Genomic DNA, 19,882 nt, shown 5'->3' with positions numbered 1-19,882 from the left:
TGTTTCCAAAACAATTTCTGGGCAGTAAAAATGAACAGCAATGGTTATATGTTGAGAAAATTGGAAGAATTGAGCAGATAGGGAAGGTGGGGTGGGAGGGAGAGTTTTTACTGTACATTTTTTTCTTTTTTCCATGACTGAGTCTCACTCTGTCATACAGGCTGGAGTGCAATGGCGTGATCTCAGCTTACCGCAACCTCCTGGGTTCAGGGGATTCTCTTGTCTCAGTCTCCTGAGTAGCTGAGATTACGGGTGTATGCCACCATGCCTGAGTAATTTTTGTATTTTTAGTAGAGACGGGATTTCACCATGTTGGCCAGGCTAGTCTCGAACTCCTGACCTCAGGTGATCCGCCCACCTTGGCCTCCCCAAGTGCTGGGATTATAGGCATGAGCCGCCATGCCCAGCTTTTACTGTACATCTTATTCCTCTATTGCTTGAATCATGTGAATATATCACCTACTCAAAAACCTAAATTATTAAAAGTAAGTTTGCTCTTTTAAAAAGTGGATACATTTTTAAACAGCTCACCAAGAGTTTTGCTGTAGTTAGGGTCAGTGAGAAGTCCTTCATTCCCTTTATTCATGGCCACCTTTATTCTAGGCTTCTTAGCCTCACACCTGGATTGTATAGTTGGTTCAGATGAAAATTTCTGTTCACCTTCTGTGCTGCTCTCAGATTTGACTTCTGGAAACACTGCTTTAATTTTGTCACTCACTGGTTTAAAAATTCAGTGTCCACATCAGGCTCCATTCTCTGTTAAATAAAAATTCAGCGGTGCAGCCTGGGGTTGGAGAGTCTTTAATCTACCTGTCACCTTTCCAAATCAGTTTTCTTTCCTATTATACCCTAACAGAAGCCCTCTGCTTGAGTTGTGCAGTAAGCTTTCTATCTCTTTCCACCCTGTGCCTTTGCTTACCATGTGCCTGGAAAGATGGACAATTGGCTTTCAGTTTCCATTCTTCCCTAAGACAGTGTCTTACTGCTTCAGCCTCTTCAGCTCTTTCCTTCATCTCGATTCCTGTATATGTTTCTCAGTAGGATTGGGCCTTCTCATTTATTCAACTACATGGTGCTTTATAATATTGTTTCATGTATTTAATCCCCTCAACTGTATGTAATATCTTCGAGGGCAGATACTGTCTTTTATAAGAGGCTATGTGATACAAATAACTAGATTTTTGGAGCTAGTCTAATTTCACAACTATAATAGTACCACTTAGTATCCAGGGGACCTTAATTTTCTTCTCTGAGCCTCATAGAATCACCAGGAAGAATTAAATGAGAAAACACGAGTAGAACACTTTGCACAACGCCTGGCCCAGTAGAAGCACTGGCTGCTCCCTTGCTTCCCAGTCTCCCTTCCCACCTCTCCCCGACCCCTACCTCCCCCCACCTGCCTTTACTGAATATGCTTGTGATGACTGTCCCCAGATATGTAAGGACCCCCTTTCCCCCTCTCCTCCAGTATGCCTTTCTGGTGACGGCGTCTGTGCAGTTTGCCGGTGGGATCGTTATCTTCTTTGGACTCCTGGTGTCACCAGAAGAAATTGGTGAGGAGAAGCCGTCCCTTCTATTCCGAATGTCTTACTATTATGGCCAACAGGAAATCTGAGGCCAAGAAATCGAATCTCTTTTTTCCTAGGAAAACTCTGAGCTCCTTTTAGTGAGTGAAAGGAGAACAGTACTGCCGTTTGAGTCCTGTCGACATTGTAGCCAGCCCCTGGCACAGCTGGACGTGTTTGAGGGGAGTGATGCACGTCTTTTATAGATACAGGAAAAGCTTCACATTTGCAAATGATTTTTATAATTGAGACACTGGCAAGGAATGAACATGGATGTATTTCTAATTTCACTTCTTGAAACATTTCTTTTCATCCATAAAAATGATTCACAAAAATGATACCTGTACTTAAATACAGATTACATACAAGCGAAACCACAGAAGCAAACAGATGTACAATTCTTCTATCTTTTGAGGATTTTTAGACAGACTGTGTGACTTTAATTGACCGTAGTTGACCTTGGTCTCTGGACCTTCGTTGCTGTTTCTGTAAAATGGAAATAAAAATAACATCGCCCCATAAGTAGTGATGTATGCGGAGCCCTTCGCACGTGGTGGTCTCTCCATAAACAGTGGCTGTCGCTGTTGTTTTAGGTCTCTCAGGTATTGAGGCAGAAGAAAACTTTGAAGAAGACTCACACAGGCCATTAATTAATGGTGGTGAAAATGAAGAGGAGTATGAGCCGAATTATTCAATCCAAGACGATAGTTCTGTCGCCCAAGTCAAGGCAATAAGCTTCTACCAGGCGTGTTGCCTTCCTGGAGTCATACCGGTAAGGGCCGCTCACATCTCACCACTGCCAGGGAGGTAAGAGAGCCCGTGACATCCCCTCTGCCTGGGATAAAGCTTCCTTAAGTATCGAGCCTCTCTTGGATACTTTATTTTAGGAATATATATGTTCTGAGGAATGTTGTCTCGTGCCCCTCAGCTTATCTGATCTTTAATGCAGGGGTTGACAAACCTTCCATGAAGAGGCAGAGAGTAAATATTTTCAACTTTGGGAAACCATCCAGTCTCTCTCCCAACTACTCAGCTCTGTAGAGCAAAATAAGTCACAGAAAACATGGGACAGTTAGGCGTGGCCAGACTTGGCCAAAGAGCCCTGCTTTCCTGACCCTGATCTAGTATGTGATTAAAAAGGCAAAATTGATATTTTTTAATGTGTACTTTTGGGCCTTTGAAAGTATTACAGGATTATATATGGACCAAGAAGAAGGGTTGTGAATGGTTTCTAAGTCTGCCTTGCCCCCTTTTATTATTTATTTATGTTTTTGAGACAGAGTCTCGCTCTGTCACCCAGACTGGAGTGCAGTGGTGCAATCTCGGCTCACTGCAAGCTCTGCCTCCCGGGTTCAGGCGATTCTTCTGCCTCAGCCTCCCGAGTAGCTGGGATTGCAGGTGCATGCCACCATGCCCGGCTAATTTTTTGTATTTTTAGTAGAGACGGGGTTTCACTGTGTTAGCCAGGATGGTCTCCATCTCCTGACCTCCTTGCCCGCTTTGGCCTCCCAGAATGCTGAGATTACAGGCATGAGCCACTGTGCCCAGCTTGTCCCCTTTTAAAGGGTCCAAAACAGAGCACTCCACAGTCTTTCTTGGTCATGCATTCCAGTGTTTTCGACAGCCTGTGCAGTCAGGAAAGCCTTCTAACGTCTACACTAAATCCCTTCTGCAGTTTTTCTGTCTTGATGTTTCGGACATTCTAGCACTGGAGTGGAAGTTAAGAGGCCTAGGTTATGTTTCCAGCTTACCCACTAACTTTCTGTGACACCTAGGGTAAGTCACACAACCCATCCGTGTGTCTCAGTTCCCCTTCCCATGGAATAGAAATTATTCCAGTCCTCCCTGGGGCCTGTAACATTGGACTGTTGTGTTTTGAACAAGCACCTGTTGTTATTTCATTTGTCAATGGTGCTTTATGAATGTGATCCCTCAGGTAGAGTGATCTGTAGGCCATCTTAATACATGCCTGTCAATCCCCTTCTTTTTTTTTTTTTTTTTTTTTTTTGAGACGGAGTCTTGCTCTGTCGCCCAGGCTGGAGTGCAGTGGCCGGATCTCAGCTCACTGCAAGCTCCGCCTCCCGGGTTCATGCCATTCTCCTGCCTCAGCCTCCTGAGTAGCTGGGACTACAGGCGCCCGCCACCACGCCCGGCTAGTTTTTTGTATTTTTTGGTAGAGACGGGGTTTCACCGTGTTAGCCAGGATGGTCTCGATCTCCTGACCTCATGATCCGCCCGTCTCGGCCTCCCAAAGTGCTGGGATTACAGGCTTGAGCCACCGCGCCCGGCCGTCAATCCCCTTCTGTCGGTGCCCCCAAGCTGAGAGAACTCTCGTGTCCAACAGACTTAAGTATGAGTTAAAATACAATTTTCCACAATCCTTTAACCCAGCGATGACATATGATATAAGAGAAATGCAGGTTGCTTTAGGCCTGTTCTTATGCTATTGATTATTATCTTTTAACTGGTTTTTGAAATACTCTACTGGTAATAATTTAATTTTTGAGAACGATCTTTGTTGTGACTAAATATGGACCTCTTTTGCTGTTCCTTTGTTCTTCACAAGCTATTGTTCTCTGACATGGGCAGGGATGTAAAGAAATCTAGTTAACTTAATTCCTTTGTCTTTGTAGCAGGCTGTCTGGTCAGAATGCACTCGTGATTGGGATTTGGCTCTCTAGGAGGTGGCTGTTGCCTGCCAGGGAAGCTGTTTTAAAACAAGTGATACCTAGGGAATAACTGGCAGCTCCAGGGAAAAGAATATACTAGCCAGACACCCTTTGAAGTCAGCCCCTCTGTTCTCCCCTGTTTTTCCTTTGATGCTGTCAGGATTTCCTGGTAGTAATGTGTTGAATATAGGAGGCTCAGCCCCACCACCATCTTTATGTAGCTGCAGCATTTTTTTCCCCTAAAGGAGAGAGTCACAAGGACGATGATGACATGTTCTTTCATTTTTGACTCGCCAGAGAGACTCTCTTCTTTGCCACTGGACCGGGGAATGTGGAGCTTTTGGAAACTAGTGTGAAAGGAATTATCATGCTGCTGCTTTTCTTAGACCTTGGAACTGTAGTGTAGTCCCTTTGCTCTCCATTGTTCATAGTGTTGCCTTGGCAAGGAGTAGAATAACCAAGCCCGTTTGGCTGCTCCCAGTAAAGGCCGCGATGCTTCCTGGACTTCTTTGCCTGTGGTTAACGCTGGTTAGTGGCGTGAATACCATTCATCTTTGTGTGAATAAAGAAATGTGGGCACGTGCCCTGCCTTTAGGTTCAAAACACTGGCTTGCTTCTACCAGAGAACTGATAGGAGGAGAAACTGGAGACAGCTAAGAAGTAGCCATATGTGTTTTTTATTCCAAAGGCCTGCTGTACATGCCTGTCTAGAAGTTAACAGGGATGAAGAGCAGAGGGAGACTGGCTGAAGTCAGGCATGTGGGAGTTTGTAGAGATGTTTAATTGTAAAATCAGGTTCTGTTCATCCTAAATTCCTTTATTTTGTTTTGCTTTTAAATGACATTAAAAATGGTGGTCATGCTGTGCTATTTGTCCCTCACTGAGAGTTGAATGCTTTTCTTGTAGTACTCACTGGCCTACGCCTGCTTGAAGTTAGTGAATTACTCCTTCTTCTTCTGGCTCCCCTTTTATCTGAGTAACAACTTCGGCTGGAAGGAGGCGGAAGCCGACAAGCTGTCCATTTGGTACGACGTTGGAGGGATCGTAGGTATGCAGTGATGCGCCTTTTCCATAATAGTTAGTCACTAGTGATCTTTCACTGGGTTGTGAAATCTGGCCTCATTTAAAGTTTTATTACTTATTCTACAGCCATTTTCCCTAAACTGTCCTACTAGTAAACAGCCAAACTCTTAAAAAAAAAAAAAAAAGGAAAAAACAAGAGGTCCATAGAAAGGAAGACCCAGCCTAAGGCAGCGCTGTGATTTACTGGGCTCTTTTTTCTTAGTCCTTTGTTGATGGATCCGTTCTTTTGTCTTGGGAAGCACATGGGAATCTCTTTAAATGCAATCGTTTCATACGGCTTTCTCAGTGATATCTTAGCTCTAAAGCTAATTGTATGTCAGAGATCCAAGTTAGAATGTGACCGTGTTCATTGTATCTACCTCCCGCTCTCCCCACCTCCCCCAGCCTAATAAGGGAGAATACACCAGCACCCCCCCTTATCTGTGGTTTCACTTTTCAAAGTTTCAGTTACTCTTAATACCGTACAATAAGATATTTTCAGAGAGAGAGACCATTCACATAACTTATGTTACAGTATATTGTTATTATTTTTTATTTTCGTTAGTTACTGTTAATTTCTGTGCCCAACTTATAAATTAAACTTGATCATGGGAATGTATGTATAGAAAAAAACATGGTATATATAGAGTTTGCTACTGTCTGTGGTTTCAGGCATCCGCGGGGGTCATGGAACATATCCGCTGAGGATAAAGGGGAACCACACCTTAGTGTGTAGGTTGTCAGATCATAGAGGTAGACGTAACAGCAGGGATTAACTTTTGTGAATGTTTTACAGTTGTTTCATTGTAAACAAAGATTTTAATAGTGGTTTTTTTTTGTGGTAGCTGGAAGTATCAACAAGGAAGTAATAAGTATGAACAAGGAAATAAGACAGAGGAGCAGAATGTACTTTAGTGGGTATTACTTACATGGCTTTGCCAGATCTTAATAACCTTCAATAATGTTAACGTTTAGAATTGTGGTGAGACTCAACTGCCGTGAAAGCACACAGTCTGTGCTAGGCAATCTACTATTACTGTATTTGAACTTGGCTGCCCGCATTCTTAATTCCAGAGCCAAAGGTGAGGTTGCAACCTTTAGACCTCACCATACTTCTGTATCCTCTGAAGTTGAAATTGTCCAGCTGCCTTCTGTCTGATAAGGACACACCAGATGTCTTATAGCCCCTAGAACTCAGAATGGTGCTGTATGTGACATTGTTGCTTGAAAGATTCATATCCCTGCTTTTTAAAGATTGCGTCCTATTACCAAACCATAACTGCTAAATTTTATTTTAGTGAATATTTACCAGCCACTATTTTTTTTTTTTGAAGATGGGGATACTGCTGTGTTGCCCATGCTGGAGTGCAGTGGCATGATATGATCTTGGCTCACTGCAGCCACAACCTCCTGGGTTCAAGCAATCCTCCCACCTCAGCCCCCCGAGTACCTGGGGCTACAGTCACACACCGCCACACCCAGCTCCTTTTTTTGTATTTTTTGTAGAGATGGCGTTTCACTGTGTTGCCCAGGCTGGTCTCAAACTCCTGGGCTCAGACAATTTGCCCACCTCCATCTCCCAAAGTGCTGGGATTACAGGCATGAGCCACTGTGCCCACCTACTGGCCTCAATATACTCTAAGACACAATTTTTTGTTTTTTGAGACACAGTCTTGCTCTGTTGCCCAGGCTAGAGTGCAGTGGCACAATACAGCTCACTGTAGCCTCAGCCTCCTGGGTTCAAGCAGCACAATACGGTTCACCACAGCCTCAACCTCCTGGGCCCAAGCGATCCTCCTACCTCTGCCTCCCAAGTAGCTGGGAATATAGGCATGTGCTACCATGCCCGGCTAATTTATCTTTTATAGAGATAAGGGCACTGTGTTGCCCAGGCTGGTTTTGAACCCCTGGCCTCAAGCAGTCCCCTGGCCTTGGTCTCCCAAAGTGCTGGGATTATAGGTATGAGCCACCATGCCCAGAGAGACATAGTTCTTAATTCATTATCTTTTAAATTAAAAAGAAAAATCAGAAATAGCAGTCACAGCTTGTTTTTGTAAGGGATAGCTGATGGTTTTGACCATTTTTCCATGTTTTGCTGTCTGATTTGTGGTCGCCTGTCCCCATTGGTCGTCATGGCAATTTAACAGACAGTTTATCTTCCTAAAAGGAAGTTATGGAGGACCCCTTTTCAGGGAGTCAGCCTTTTTTTTTTTTTTTTTTTTTTTTTTAGACAGAGTCTCACCCTGTCGCCCAGGCTGGAGTGCAGTGGTGTGATCTCGGCTCACTGCAAGCTCCACCTCCCGGGTTCACGCCATTCTCCTGCCTCAGCCTCCCGAGTAGCTGGGACTACAGGCGCCCGCCACCATGCCTGGCTAATGTTTTTGTATTTTTAGTAGAGAGAGGGTTTCACCATGTTGGCCAGGATGGTCTCTATCTCCTGACCTCGTGATCTGCCCACCTCTGCCTCCCAAACTGCTGGGATTACAGGCGTGAGCCACCACGCCCAGCCCAGCCACATTTTTTGATAGATCAGTGTTAGGCTGCTGCCAGTGAGACTAGAGGGCCAATGGGGAGCACACCTCAGGTGAACAAGCTAAATTAGAAGTGATTTTGATTGCTCGACACTCTGTGCTTGAAGGTGGAACTTTGCAAGGCTTCATCTCTGACGTACTACAGAAGAGAGCGCCGGTTCTTGCCCTGAGTCTGCTTCTGGCGGTTGGGTCCCTTGTCGGGTATAGTCGTGAGTATTCCTTTGCAATTACGAATTCCTTTGCTTCCCTAATCTGGTAGGAATAAGGCATTTGTCTGGAATCAGTGACCAGTGCTAGGGAGAGCCTGGAGACCAGCTTCAAGGCCTGATATGCCACCTTTGCATTGTCCTGTGAATGCCTGGGAAACTTGTCATCACATCGTTTTATTTGTCTTGGGAGGAAACTGACATCTCTTTTGCTTTGTTAATTTGCTTAAAAGCTTGCTTGGGAGTGTATATGCTTTGTTTGGGGGAGGCTCCAGAGACATGGCATTACAGCCAATAAAACAATAAAAAGGGAACAGGTTTCAAAAGCGGAAAGATGGTAATTAGTAGATTTGGTATATGTCCCTTAAGATGCTGCTGAGACAGGAGTAGAGCTTTTCTTTAGCTTTTAGAAGTCTTGTTAGCTTGAGCACCAGCAAGAGGCAGACGTTACAAATCAGAGTTGAAAGAGGCAGAGAGAGTTGTGTGTCTTTGTTGTCGCTGGGAGTGATTTGTGAGGTCGCGGAGATTCAGATCTTTGCGTGCTGTTGGCAGAGGCACGTGGGGTCTGCTTTTTAACTTACTGTGGTTTGTCTGTGTCTTCCCTCACAGGTTCTCCAAACGATAAGGCCATCAATGCCCTTCTGATGACTGTTACAGGTGCGGCCCACGGCTCTGCTCCACCGTGCTTCTGCTACTCTGTCAATTCAGAGGAAAAGGGAAACTGTTTTCTCCCTCAATTTGAGTAGTACCGAAACCTTAATTACAGAGAATTCAAATTTTAGAAGGAAAGATGTCTCCTTTTCCAGATTCTTTTTCTCTGCTCTTTCTTACATCACCTCCTCAGTCCTATTGTGACAGAAGCAGTCCCTATTGACAGAAATTTTCTTAAGATTTTTTTTTTTTTTTTTTTGAAATGGAGTCTCGCTCTGTCACCCAGGCTGGAGTGCAGTGGTGCGATCTCGGCTCACTGCAAGCTCCGCCTCCCGGGTTCACGCCATTCTCCTGCCTCAGCCTACCGAGTAGCTAGGACCACAGGCGCCCGCCACCACGCCCAGATAATTTTTTGTATTTTTAGTAGAGATGCGGTTTCACTGTGTTAGCCAGGATGGTCTCAATCTCCTGACCTCGTGATCTGCCCTCCTAGGCCTCCCAAAGTGCTGGGATTACAGGCGTGAGCCACCGCACCCGGCAGATTTTCTAAGATTTTTGATTACTGTCCCAGCTTCTGCTCTTATTTCTAGAAGTGACTTAGAAAGATGCCACGTGGGAGACCAATTCACGAGCTTTCAAAAAAATCCACAATAGCTCTTGTCTCCTCCTGTGTTGGAGTCGGTCAGCATTTTGTCACTTGAGCACTAGATAGAATAGTTGGGTGCATTTAGGGACTATGTTATAGAAAAATTACTTATTTTATTTATTATTTATTTATTGAGACAGAATCTTGCTTTATTGCCCAGGCTGGAGTGTAGTGGCGCAGTCTCAGCTCACTGCAACCTCCACCTCCTGGGTTCAAGCGATTCTCCTGCCTCAGCCTCCTGAGTAGCTGGTAATATAGGCATGCACCACCATGCCCGGCTAATTTTTGTATTTTTAGTAGAGACAGGGTTTCACCATGTTGCCCAGGCTGGTCTCAAACTCCTGACCTCAGGTGATCCACCCGCCTTAGCCTCCCAAAATGCTGGGATTACAGGCATGAGCCACCATCCCCAGCCAGAAAAATTACTTATTTTAAACTTATTTTATTTTTATTTTTGAGAAGGAGTCTTGCTCTTGTCACCCAGACGGGAATGCAGTGGTGCGATCTCAGCTAACTGCAACCTCCACCTCCCGGATTCAAGTGATTCTTCTGCCTCAGCCTCCCGAGTAGCTGGGATTACAGGCGCCTGCCACCACGCCCAGCTAATTTTTGTATTTTTAGTAGAGACAGTGTTTCACCATGTTGCCCAGGCTGGTCTCGAACTCCTGACTTCAGGTTATCTGCCCACTTCAGCCCCTCAAAGTGCTGAGATTATAGGCATGAGCCACTGCGCCCAGCCAGAAAAGTTACTTATTTTAAACTTTAGATCGTGCTTGGCAGAGTGAGCTGCTCATTCTGCTTGGGGTACATGGAACTGATTCCAGCAGTGAGAACAGATTCACCTGGGCCATCCCATGCCTGATTCATGGGGAGCCTCACTGAGAGCAGTGGCAGATAGCGTCACCTGCTCCATTTCAGTGGCTTTTTCCTCTTTGCTCTTTTTTTTTTTTCAGTATTCCTGGTTGAATTTGTGTAGTGGAAAGATCATATGATGCAACTCTACCATAATGGAATTTATTTGACAAGCTAGTGCAATTGTTATTAATGAATGTAAACTTCACAGGATTAGAAAGGCTATGTGTTTCACTATATTTTTGTATCTTTGGGTTCTACAAAATATACTAGAGTGTCACATAATTGAAGAAGAGATTTCAGGAACATGGATGTTAACTATTAATAGTTTGAAAATGATACTATCTGGGGGTTTCCTTTTTTTCCCACGTCTGTCCAACATATTAAGAAAACTATTGGGATATTATTTTGCCTTATGCAGTAGATTGCTAGTGGTTGTGAATTGTGTTTTAATAAGAACCTGTTCTGTTTGTGACTTCAGGATTTTTTATTGGTGGACCTTCTAATATGATTAGTTCTGCTATTTCCGCGGACTTGGGTCGCCAGGAGCTCATCCAAGGGAGCAGTGAGGCCTTGGCCACTGTCACAGGAATTGTTGATGGTTCGGGGAGCATTGGAGCTGCCGTGGGCCAGGTGAGAGAACAGGAGAGGGGCTGGGATTCTAATGTCTTCCCTCAAAGGCGCCTGAACGTGAACCTGCCCTCTGGGCCTCAGTAGGTGGCACTCTTGTGCTGTAGAACGCTGTTCCGAGAGCCCAAGGACTTCCGTCTCCTCTCAGGACCAGCTGATGCCTCCTAATGGGGAAGAACTCTCCATTTTTTTTTAGTTCCTTTTTTCTACTTACACTTCTAGATTCTTCCTGTCTGCAAATAAGCTAAGACCTCATAAGACAGATCCTTCTGCCCCAGCCCACCACCCCCTTCTTTCTTTCCAGGCTGAACTTAGTGTTCCATGGCCAGGGGCGCTTCTTGTTATCCCCACCTGGCATGTGGATCCCACCATTGCTGTCTCCTGTCTCCCTCTCCCAGACACTCTACTGCGTATATGTTCCTTCCTGGGCCCCACCAGATATGGCCATGGACTCTGCAGCTGCTTCTGAATCACTTGCTCTGCTTCCTGTGTGTCCAAAAATCTCTGACTGTATTTCAAAGAGTGGCCCATAAGTGTCTGGTATCAGAATCATCTGGGGCACTCATTAAAGTACCAGAACACCAAGCGTACTACAGACTCGCGGAGTTAGAACCTACAGATCTGTATTTTCAGCAAGCCTTCTCGGTGATTCTTCCGCACTCGGATGTTTGAGATCCCTACACTAAGATTGGCCTACTATACTTAGAACTATTTACATTGACCTTTTTTCTTTTTTTGGCATAAATTCAGGCTTTCTCTGGGACAGATATTTCTTTTCTGGCACAGTAATGAGTCATGCCTCTTCTAGGATATACCACTACAGATTGTAGAGTACGAATTTTGCTAAAAGATGGATTTGAGAGTCGTCTGTATGGATAAAAATAGTTGAACCTGTGGAAGTGAATGAACCATTTAATGGGGAAAGAGAATGTTGGCCGAGCCTCAGGGAATGCCCAGTGGTCAAAGAAAGAGGAAGGCAGCAGAGTAAGCTGCAGTCAAGGGAACTGCATTTGAGAAGGCGTTAGTAAGGTCATGGATGTAGAGAGGTCAGGAGAAAGAGAACTGAAGGATTTGTCTCTTAGGCTCTTAGTTTTGACATCTAGGAGGTCATTAATAGCCTTGACGATTATTGTTACTTGCTTGATGGGGGTGAATTGCTGATGTCTGATTGCTGGTGATTAATGAGAGACAAGTATTGAGGTAAAGTAAGCCATGTTACTACTCTGACTACCTAGCTGTATTTTAATAGTCTATATGCGCTTGTTAACGTCTGTCCCTCCTGCTGTACCATGAGCTTCCTGAGTGCGGCATTTCGTTGTATGTTCTTCTGCCCCCTTAGTACCGAGAACAGTGCCTGGCACACGGTAGACATTACTTGTGGAATGAATGCTTGATACACTTAGCATATTTGATTATAAGACTAAAGGGCAAAAAAAACCCAAAGAAACAAAAACCTTAGCAAAGACTTGAACACTGTGCGTACCTGATCGTGCTCTGGGTGGGAATTGAAAAACGCTCCCAGCCTTCAGTTCAGATGTTTTCCTCTTTGGGGTAGAGAGTGGCTGCATTGGGCATCCTTTTCTGACATTATATTATTTTAAGCTATCCTTCGTTTCGAATGTTTTCTTCACTAACTAAATGGGTGGATTATAATGAGTATTTCAGAGTTTGCTTTTATTTAGATTGCCTCACCTGCCAGTATGCAGATCCCTCACTGTGAACCTGGGTCCTAGACTGACCTTCATGTTCGGGGAAGCACATCCGGAGTGAATCACTGTTAGCTTTACTCATTCCTCTTCCATGTTGAGTTTTGAATGATTTCCCATTGCCTAAGGGGTGAAGTCCCAAACTCTGTGACTTAGCGTTAAACTCTATCCATCCTGTCCTTAGCCAGTGTACTCATCTACCCTGAATAGCTTTGTTTCCCCCATCTTTCCCTGACTTCCCAAGTAAAGAATTGTTTCTCCTTCAGGTTGCCATAGCAGTTGATGCGGTCCTCTAGTAGGCACCTGTCACGGTGTAAAGGGGTACACCGTGACAGGTGCTGTGCTTATTTCCTTCGTCTTTGCATACCCAATGCTTAGTGCTTTTTTTGACACATACTAGGGGTTCAGTAAGATTAAGTTGCAGTATCTGCCCAAGAGAAATGAGAACGAATGTCCACATTAAAACTTGTACATGAGGCTGGGTGTGGTGGCTCATGCCGGTAAACCCAGCACTTTGGGAGGCCAAGGCAGGAGGATTGCTTGAGGCTAGGAGTTCAAGACCAGCCCAAGCAACATAGTGAGACCCTCATCTCTACAAAAAATAAAAAGTGAGCTGGGCATGGTGGTATGTACCTGTCCCAACTACTTAGGAGGCTGAGATGGGAGGATTGCTTGAGCCTGGGAAGTCAAGGCTGCAGTGAGCCATGATCACACCACTCCACTCCAGACTGGGTGACAGAGCCAGACCCTGTCTCTCTCTCTCTTTTTTTTTTTTTTGGGACAGCGTCTGACTCTGTTGCCCAGGCTGGAGTGCAGTGGCAGGATCTTGGCTCACTGCAACCTCTGCCTTCTGGAACTCAAGCGATCGTCCCACCTCAGCCTCCCAAGTAGATTGGACTGCAGGTACACACCACCACGCCCAGCTAATTTTTGTATTTTTTTTTTTTTGTAGAGATGGGGTTTTACCACGTTGCCCAGACTGGTCTCAAACTCCCGGGCTGAAGTGATCCTCTTGCCTCGGCCTCTCAAAGTGCTAGGATTACAGGCAGGAGCCACCTTGCCAGGCCAAGACCCTGTCTTTAAAAAAAAAAAAAAAAAAAAAAGATAAAGTTGCAGTCAGAGTTTCGAGCATCCCTGTGCTTCCTTTAGTGGATGATTAGACCTCTTTTTTGCTTCACATGATGTGATCTAACATAAATCACATAGTCATTCTGCATTAACTTTTTTCACATGTACATTTCAGTAATAATGTGATCAAAGAATGTTATCCTTTTGTGCCTGTGGCCAAACTGATTTTTGACAAGGGTGCCAGGACCATTCAATGGAGAAAGGATGGTCTCTCAATAAACAGTATTGGGAAAACTGGATATCCACATGAAAAGAATGAAGTTGGAGCTGAGGAGTGGGGGAGGAAAGAAAAAAAAAAGAATGAGGTCGGACTCTTACCTTACCTCATATGCAGAAATTACCTCAAAATGAATTAAAGGCCTAACTTTAAGAACTTAAAATTGTAAAACTCATAGAAGAAAACATAGGGATAAATCTTCATGACAAATATGTACAAATGACCAGTAAGCACATGAAGAGCCTCAACATCCTTAGTCATTAGGAAAATGCAAATCAAAAACACAGTGAGCTGTGACTTCATACTTACTATGATGGCTGTAATTAAAAACCAGGAAAGGTGACTGGTGTTGGCGAGGATGTGCAGAAATTGAAGCCCTGCATTGCTGGTGGGAATGCAAAATGATGCAGCTTCTGTGAAAAATACTTCGGTGCTTCTTCAAAAAAATTTAAATAGAATTACCATATGACCCAGCAATTCCACTCCTAGGTATTTCCCAAAAGATTGAAAACTGGGGGCCGGGCACCATGGCTTACGCCTGTAATCCCAGCACTTTGGGAGGCCGAGGTGGGCGGATCACTTGAGGTCAGGAGTTCCAGACCAGCCTGGGCAACGTGGTAAAACCTCATCTCTACTAAAAATCCAAAAAATTAGCCGAGTATGCTGGCTCAGGCCTGTAATCCCAGCTACTTGGGAGGCTGAGACAGGAGAATTGCTGGAACTTGGGAGACAGAGGTTGCAGCGAGCAGAGATTGCCCGCTGCACTCCAGCCTAGGCGACAGAGCGAGACTCCGTCTCCAAAAAAAAAAGGAGTGAAGTTCCAATGTAGTCTACCCTGAAAGCATTATGCTAAACATTCCAGACAAAAAAGGACAAATACTGTGATTCCATTTACATGAAATATCGAGCATAGGCCAATTCATGGAACCAGAAAGAAGAGGTTAGCAGGAGCTGGGGAGATGGGCAGTTAATTTCTTAATAGGAACAGAGTTTCTATTTGGATGATGAAAAAGTTTGGAAATAGATAGTGGTGATGGTTGTACAACATTATGAATGTAACTGATACCACTGGATTGTACACTTAAAAATGTTTAAAATGGGCTGGGCGCGGTGACTGACGCCTGTAATCCCAGCACTTTGGGAGCCAAAGGTGGGTGGATCACGAGGTCAGGAGATCAAGACCATCCTTGGCTAACACCTGTCTCTACTAAAAATAACAAAAAATTAGCTGGGCGTGGTGGCAGGCGCCTGTAGTCCCAGCTACTTGGGAGGCTGAGGCAGGAGAATGGCATGAACCCGGGAGGCAGAGCTTGCAGTTGAGCCGAAATCACGCCACTGCACTCCAGCCTGGGCAACAGAGGGAGACTCCATCTCAAAAAAAAAAAAGAAAAAAGAAAAAAAGATTAAAATGGCAAATTTTATGTAAGTTATATCTTACCATAATAAGAGAAAAAAAGAAAATGGGTTAAATAAGTGCAATTAGATCCTTTTCAGTAATTGAAAAAGTAAACGGATATGCTGTAGGCTGCAAAGGTAGTACAGCAACACTGTGAGCAAACAGCATAACTGGAAAATGAGTGGCATACTTAAAGACCAACTCTTTTTGAGGCATCAATTATAGTACCTTTCATTGGAAGAAAGAATGATTAAGTGGGAGTAGCTTGTGGATGTTCATCTTCCTCTCTAAATAGCAAAGTGAATAAAATAAACCTGGGCCGGTGCAGTGGCTCACGCCTGTAATCCCAGCACTTTGGGAGGCTGAGGTGGGCAGGTCATAAGGTCAGGAGATCGAGACCATCCTGGTTAACACAGTGAAACACCGTCTCTACTAAAAATACAAAAAATTAGCCTGGTGTGGTGGCGGGCGCCTGTAGTCCCAGCTACGTGGGAGACTGAGGCAGGAGAATGGCGTGAACCTGGGAGGCGGAGCTTGCAGTGAGCCGAGATTGCGCCACTGCCCTCCAGCCTGGGTGACAGAGCAAGACTCCATCCCCAAAAATAGCCAATAAATAAATAAATAAATAAACCTTCTGAACTGACAACTTCTACTATATGGTTTTTCCATTTAGACTCTGCATGCTTAAATGGGCCATTAATCACAGCAGGCACATGTATGTGGAAGAGCTCTGTAAACTGCAAAACATACAGATCCTGTGTTCCCTTCTTATTTTCTCAAATAGCCATGTTTAATCTACTTTTTAGCTGCTTCCTTTTATAAATTTATAAAGAATTATAATTTTTTTTTTCTCCCTTTTAGTATTTAGTGTCTCTGATCCGGGACAAGCTAGGATGGATGTGGGTTTTCTACTTTTTCATTCTCATGGTAAGTAGGCGCCCCTTTAAAAAAAAAGTCATTTTTCTATTAATTAAGTTCAAAGCATTTACTTAAGTCACTTCTTCAGCAGAATTGCTGATTGCTTTTAAAGGCTCCTTTGTGAAAAGTAACATTTTATTAGTCTAAAAGACACCTTCTTCTTCTTCTTTCTTCTTTTTCTTTCTTCTTCTTTCTTCTTTCTTCTTCTTTTTTTTTTTGAGGCAGTCTTGCTCTGTTGCCCAGGCTAAAGTGTGGTGGCATGATCTCAGCTCACTGCAGCCTCTACCTCCTGGGTCAAGCGATTCTCCCACCTTAGCCTCCTGAATAGTTGGGATTACAGGCACCTGCCACCACGCCTGGCTAATTTTTGTATTTTTAGTAGAGATGGTGTTTCACCATATTGGCCAGGCTGGTCTCGAACTTCTGACGACCTCAGGTGATCCACCTGACTTGGCCTCCCAAAGTGCTGGCATTGCAGGCATGAGCCACTGCGCCTGACCTCACATTCTGCTTTTTAAGGAAGAAAAAGACTCTCAGTTTGCTCTTGACCTGAGTCTAATGAATATTGCCATTTATGATTTCAGAAAAACAAGAAGAGACTTACTTAAAGTATCACCAGCCCCTAATCAGTATACTCTTCTAGGCTACTCTCTATCTGCTGAATGTAATTTAGGAATTCTGAAGTAAATTACAATGTACACCAAGCAACACTGAGTTAAAAGAGAAGCATTGCTGTAATTAACACTGTCATGTTTCCCGGTTCTAAAATGGTGATAGTTTCTTGAGGAAATACTTATGATGCCCTAGACATTCTTGGCTGGGATTCTCTGCTTTCTTGCAAATAGCCAATAAAGAATAAGTCGTTGTTTATTTTTTTTTTATTTTTATTTTTGAGACAGGGTCTCATTCTGTCACCCAGGCTGGAGTGCAGTGGCACGATCACAGCTCACTACAGCCTTGACCTCCTGGGCTCAGGTGATCCCGGGCTCAGGTGGTCCTCCCACCTCAGCCTCCCGATTAGCTGGGACTGTAGGTGTGTGCCACCATGCCTTGGTAACTGTTTGAATTTTTCCTAGAGGGGGTTTCACCATGTTGCCCAGGCTGGTCTCAAACTCCTGAGGCTTTGTGCTTTTAAAATGTTGCTCTCTGTTATGAGCTGTGACATACTGAGGCACGTTATTGGTGGGACAGTGCTCAAGACAGGTCTACCTGAGAGTGTGGAAGGCACCAGGAATGCATTCAGTATCCTGTCCTCAAATCCAGGGCACTGTGATTGAAGGCAGCCTCCACCACCCCTACTCCAGGCAGCTGTCCTCTTGCTGTGGTCAAGGATTCCTGGGATAGTCCAGCTCCAGGAATACCTTGGAGCTTTCATCTAACTCCCATCTAGCTTCCAAAGACCGGGCCATGTAACTTGTGTTCCATTTCTGACATCCATGCTAAGTAGAGGGAAGTATCTTGTGATGAACTTTCTGATGTGATCATACTAGGAATTGTAGTAGAAAGAAAACTTTATTGTAAGGATCATCGTTTTAATCTGAGCCTCTGGTCTCAGTTCTCTGCTCTGCCTATGGCAAATTATTTGTATGTGTTCTTTTTTTGGCAACTGAAATGTGATGTTAAGTGTTTTGTAGTATTAGCCATACTTTTCAAAATCATTTTCTAATTCATTGACGATTAAACGTTACCTTTATATGAAGTCAAAGTGAATGTAGTTGTCCAAATGCATTGTTATGTTCAAAACATGACGCTCTAACAGAAGTAAATTGTTGTTGCATTTTTAATACTATTTTCTCTTCACAGACAAGTTGTACAATTGTGTTTATCTCGCCATTAATAGTGAGGGAAATACTCTCTCTCGTGCGAAGGAGACAGGCTCACATATTAAGGGAGTGACTGGTGCCTGCAAGACAGAAAGAACAACGTCAGCCACATCCGGACCGTTGGGGCTTCAAATCTGCCCTAATTTGGGTTTGTCTAGGAGCACCAGCCTGACCTTGGATTGTCAGGGCTCTCTCAACACTGCCAGCCACCTGAGATGCTGACCAGCGGTGAAGGCTGCACGAGTTTTCTACACTACAGGAATTATTGTTGATGATTTTTGTTGTTTCATGAATGTGCCGAGTGACCTCTGACTCTGCCAGCATCTTTGTGTGGCCTGTTGAGGTTTAGCATTTTAACCTTAACTGTTGTTTTGGACTTGAACTTTCTCTAGCCTCAAAAATGGAATGAATGGGAGGCACAGCCACCCGTGGTTTGTGTTGGTGATGTGTTCCACAAATGGAAGAGATCATTGCATTTTGCTTTGGTAATGAGTTTATAGAGAGTGGCTCATCTTTGAAGCATCAAATCCCGATCAAATGCTCAAGCTGGACCGAGCTGCCAGCCTGCCTTGGACAAAGAATGCGTCTGTTCACTGTGGTGGGAAGGATCACACTACATGCCCGTTGATTGGCTCAGTCACTCTGTGTCTGATCTAAAAGTCATTCAGCCCTAGAAGCATGAATATCTTCAAATTCTTGTCAACTGCTCTCCTCCGTCTTCATTCAAAATTAACTTTGACTCCTGGAAGTATTTAGTCTTCCTTTCAAGGACCATAAGGTACATCAGTTATCTCGAACACTCCGACGTGTAACTCGCAGCCGAAGCAGCTCCACCCCAGATGTGTTGTCTGGGAACTTTAGGATCCTCTAGGAAGCTAATCTGCTTAGTCTATTTTTAGAGGATTGATCTCTGGCACAACCGGGTTCCTGGAGTTACCTCAGCTGAGGACTAGAATTAGAGAAAAGGGAAAGACGTTTTGTTCTAGTAAGTGTCAAGCACGGATGCTCTTTGACTTACGATGGGGTTACGTCCCAGTAAACCCATTGGAAGTCAAATGCATCTAATACCCCTGACTTACCGAACGCCACAGCTTAGCCTCGCCCACCCTAAATGTACTCAGAACACTTAGAATTGCCCACAGTTGGGCAGAATCATCTAACACAAACTCTGTTTTATAATCAAGTGTTGAATATATCATGTAATTTATTGAATCCTGTACATTATGTCGGAATTGCAACCGTTTCGCACCGTTGTAAAGTCCAAAAATCAGAAGCTGAGGACTGACTGTACGTGACATTGAATCACATGAATGGATTACTGGGGCCTGAGAGGTGTCCGTTCTTTAGAAAAACGTAGAGTATATCTCTTCAGGGCTGTGAATTCCATACTAGTTATCAATATTTTAAGATCATTCTGTATATGTATATATTTTAAATTATACAAGCAAGCTAGGAGGAGAATGTGCAATTTTGAGGGGTACCTAATTTGCATTGGGTTAGGGAATATTTTTCAACCTCTTGCTTTATACTCTGATATGGGGTGTGTTTATGAACTTTTTAATATTATTTAATCATGCAGATTTCCAATCAGTGTATTGCTCATTTACTGACAAAAAGGGAAAATACGAAACACAGAAAGGGGAAATAAACTGACTTTTATAATGAACCTCCGTTTCGATATTTAAATGTATATAGCGTGAGTGCTGAGATTTAGAATGCGATCAGTGCCCTAATGTTTCCTGATACTGAGCGCTCCCGGGTGAGCCCACGCTAACCCACAGCATTGCTGGGTCACCTGCTCCTTCACCCGAGGTGCTGGGGTGGCTTCATTTCCATCTGTTCTGTGAAAACTTGCCCTTTCCTCCTGTGGAAGACTGTGCTC

The 19,882-nt window shown here is 44.1% G+C and overlaps 1 protein-coding gene across 5 annotated transcripts in view; it reads left to right on the top strand.

The window, feature by feature from the left end:
- The window catches only part of SLC37A3 (solute carrier family 37 member 3), a 69,776-nt gene extending 50,110 nt beyond the window's left edge, over nt 1-19,666 (top strand). For 4 of the 5 annotated variants that reach the window (XM_023184884.3, XM_023184883.3, XM_023184885.3 and 1 more), the window contains 8 exons: nt 1,469-1,553; nt 2,159-2,337; nt 5,141-5,282; nt 7,935-8,036; nt 8,643-8,690; nt 10,664-10,815; nt 16,121-16,186; nt 17,981-19,666. In XM_023184884.3, coding sequence (XP_023040652.1) covers nt 1,469-1,553; nt 2,159-2,337; nt 5,141-5,282; nt 7,935-8,036; nt 8,643-8,690; nt 10,664-10,815; nt 16,121-16,186; nt 17,981-18,073 — 867 coding nt within the window. In that variant the 3' untranslated portion in view covers nt 18,074-19,666. Of the gene's footprint in view, nt 1-1,468; nt 1,554-2,158; nt 2,373-5,140; nt 5,283-7,934; nt 8,037-8,642; nt 8,691-10,663; nt 10,816-16,120; nt 16,187-17,980 lie in introns of those variants that run through there. The other variant, XR_003309799.2, reaches the window with a different exon arrangement.
- Nucleotides 19,667-19,882: the final 216 nt, after the last annotated feature.

Source organism: Piliocolobus tephrosceles, chromosome 8, assembly GCF_002776525.5.
Source record: "Piliocolobus tephrosceles isolate RC106 chromosome 8, ASM277652v3, whole genome shotgun sequence".
NCBI lineage: Eukaryota > Metazoa > Chordata > Mammalia > Primates > Cercopithecidae > Piliocolobus > Piliocolobus tephrosceles.
The sequence above is the reverse complement of the archived record's forward strand: the minus strand, read 5'-3'. Positions and strand labels throughout refer to the sequence as shown.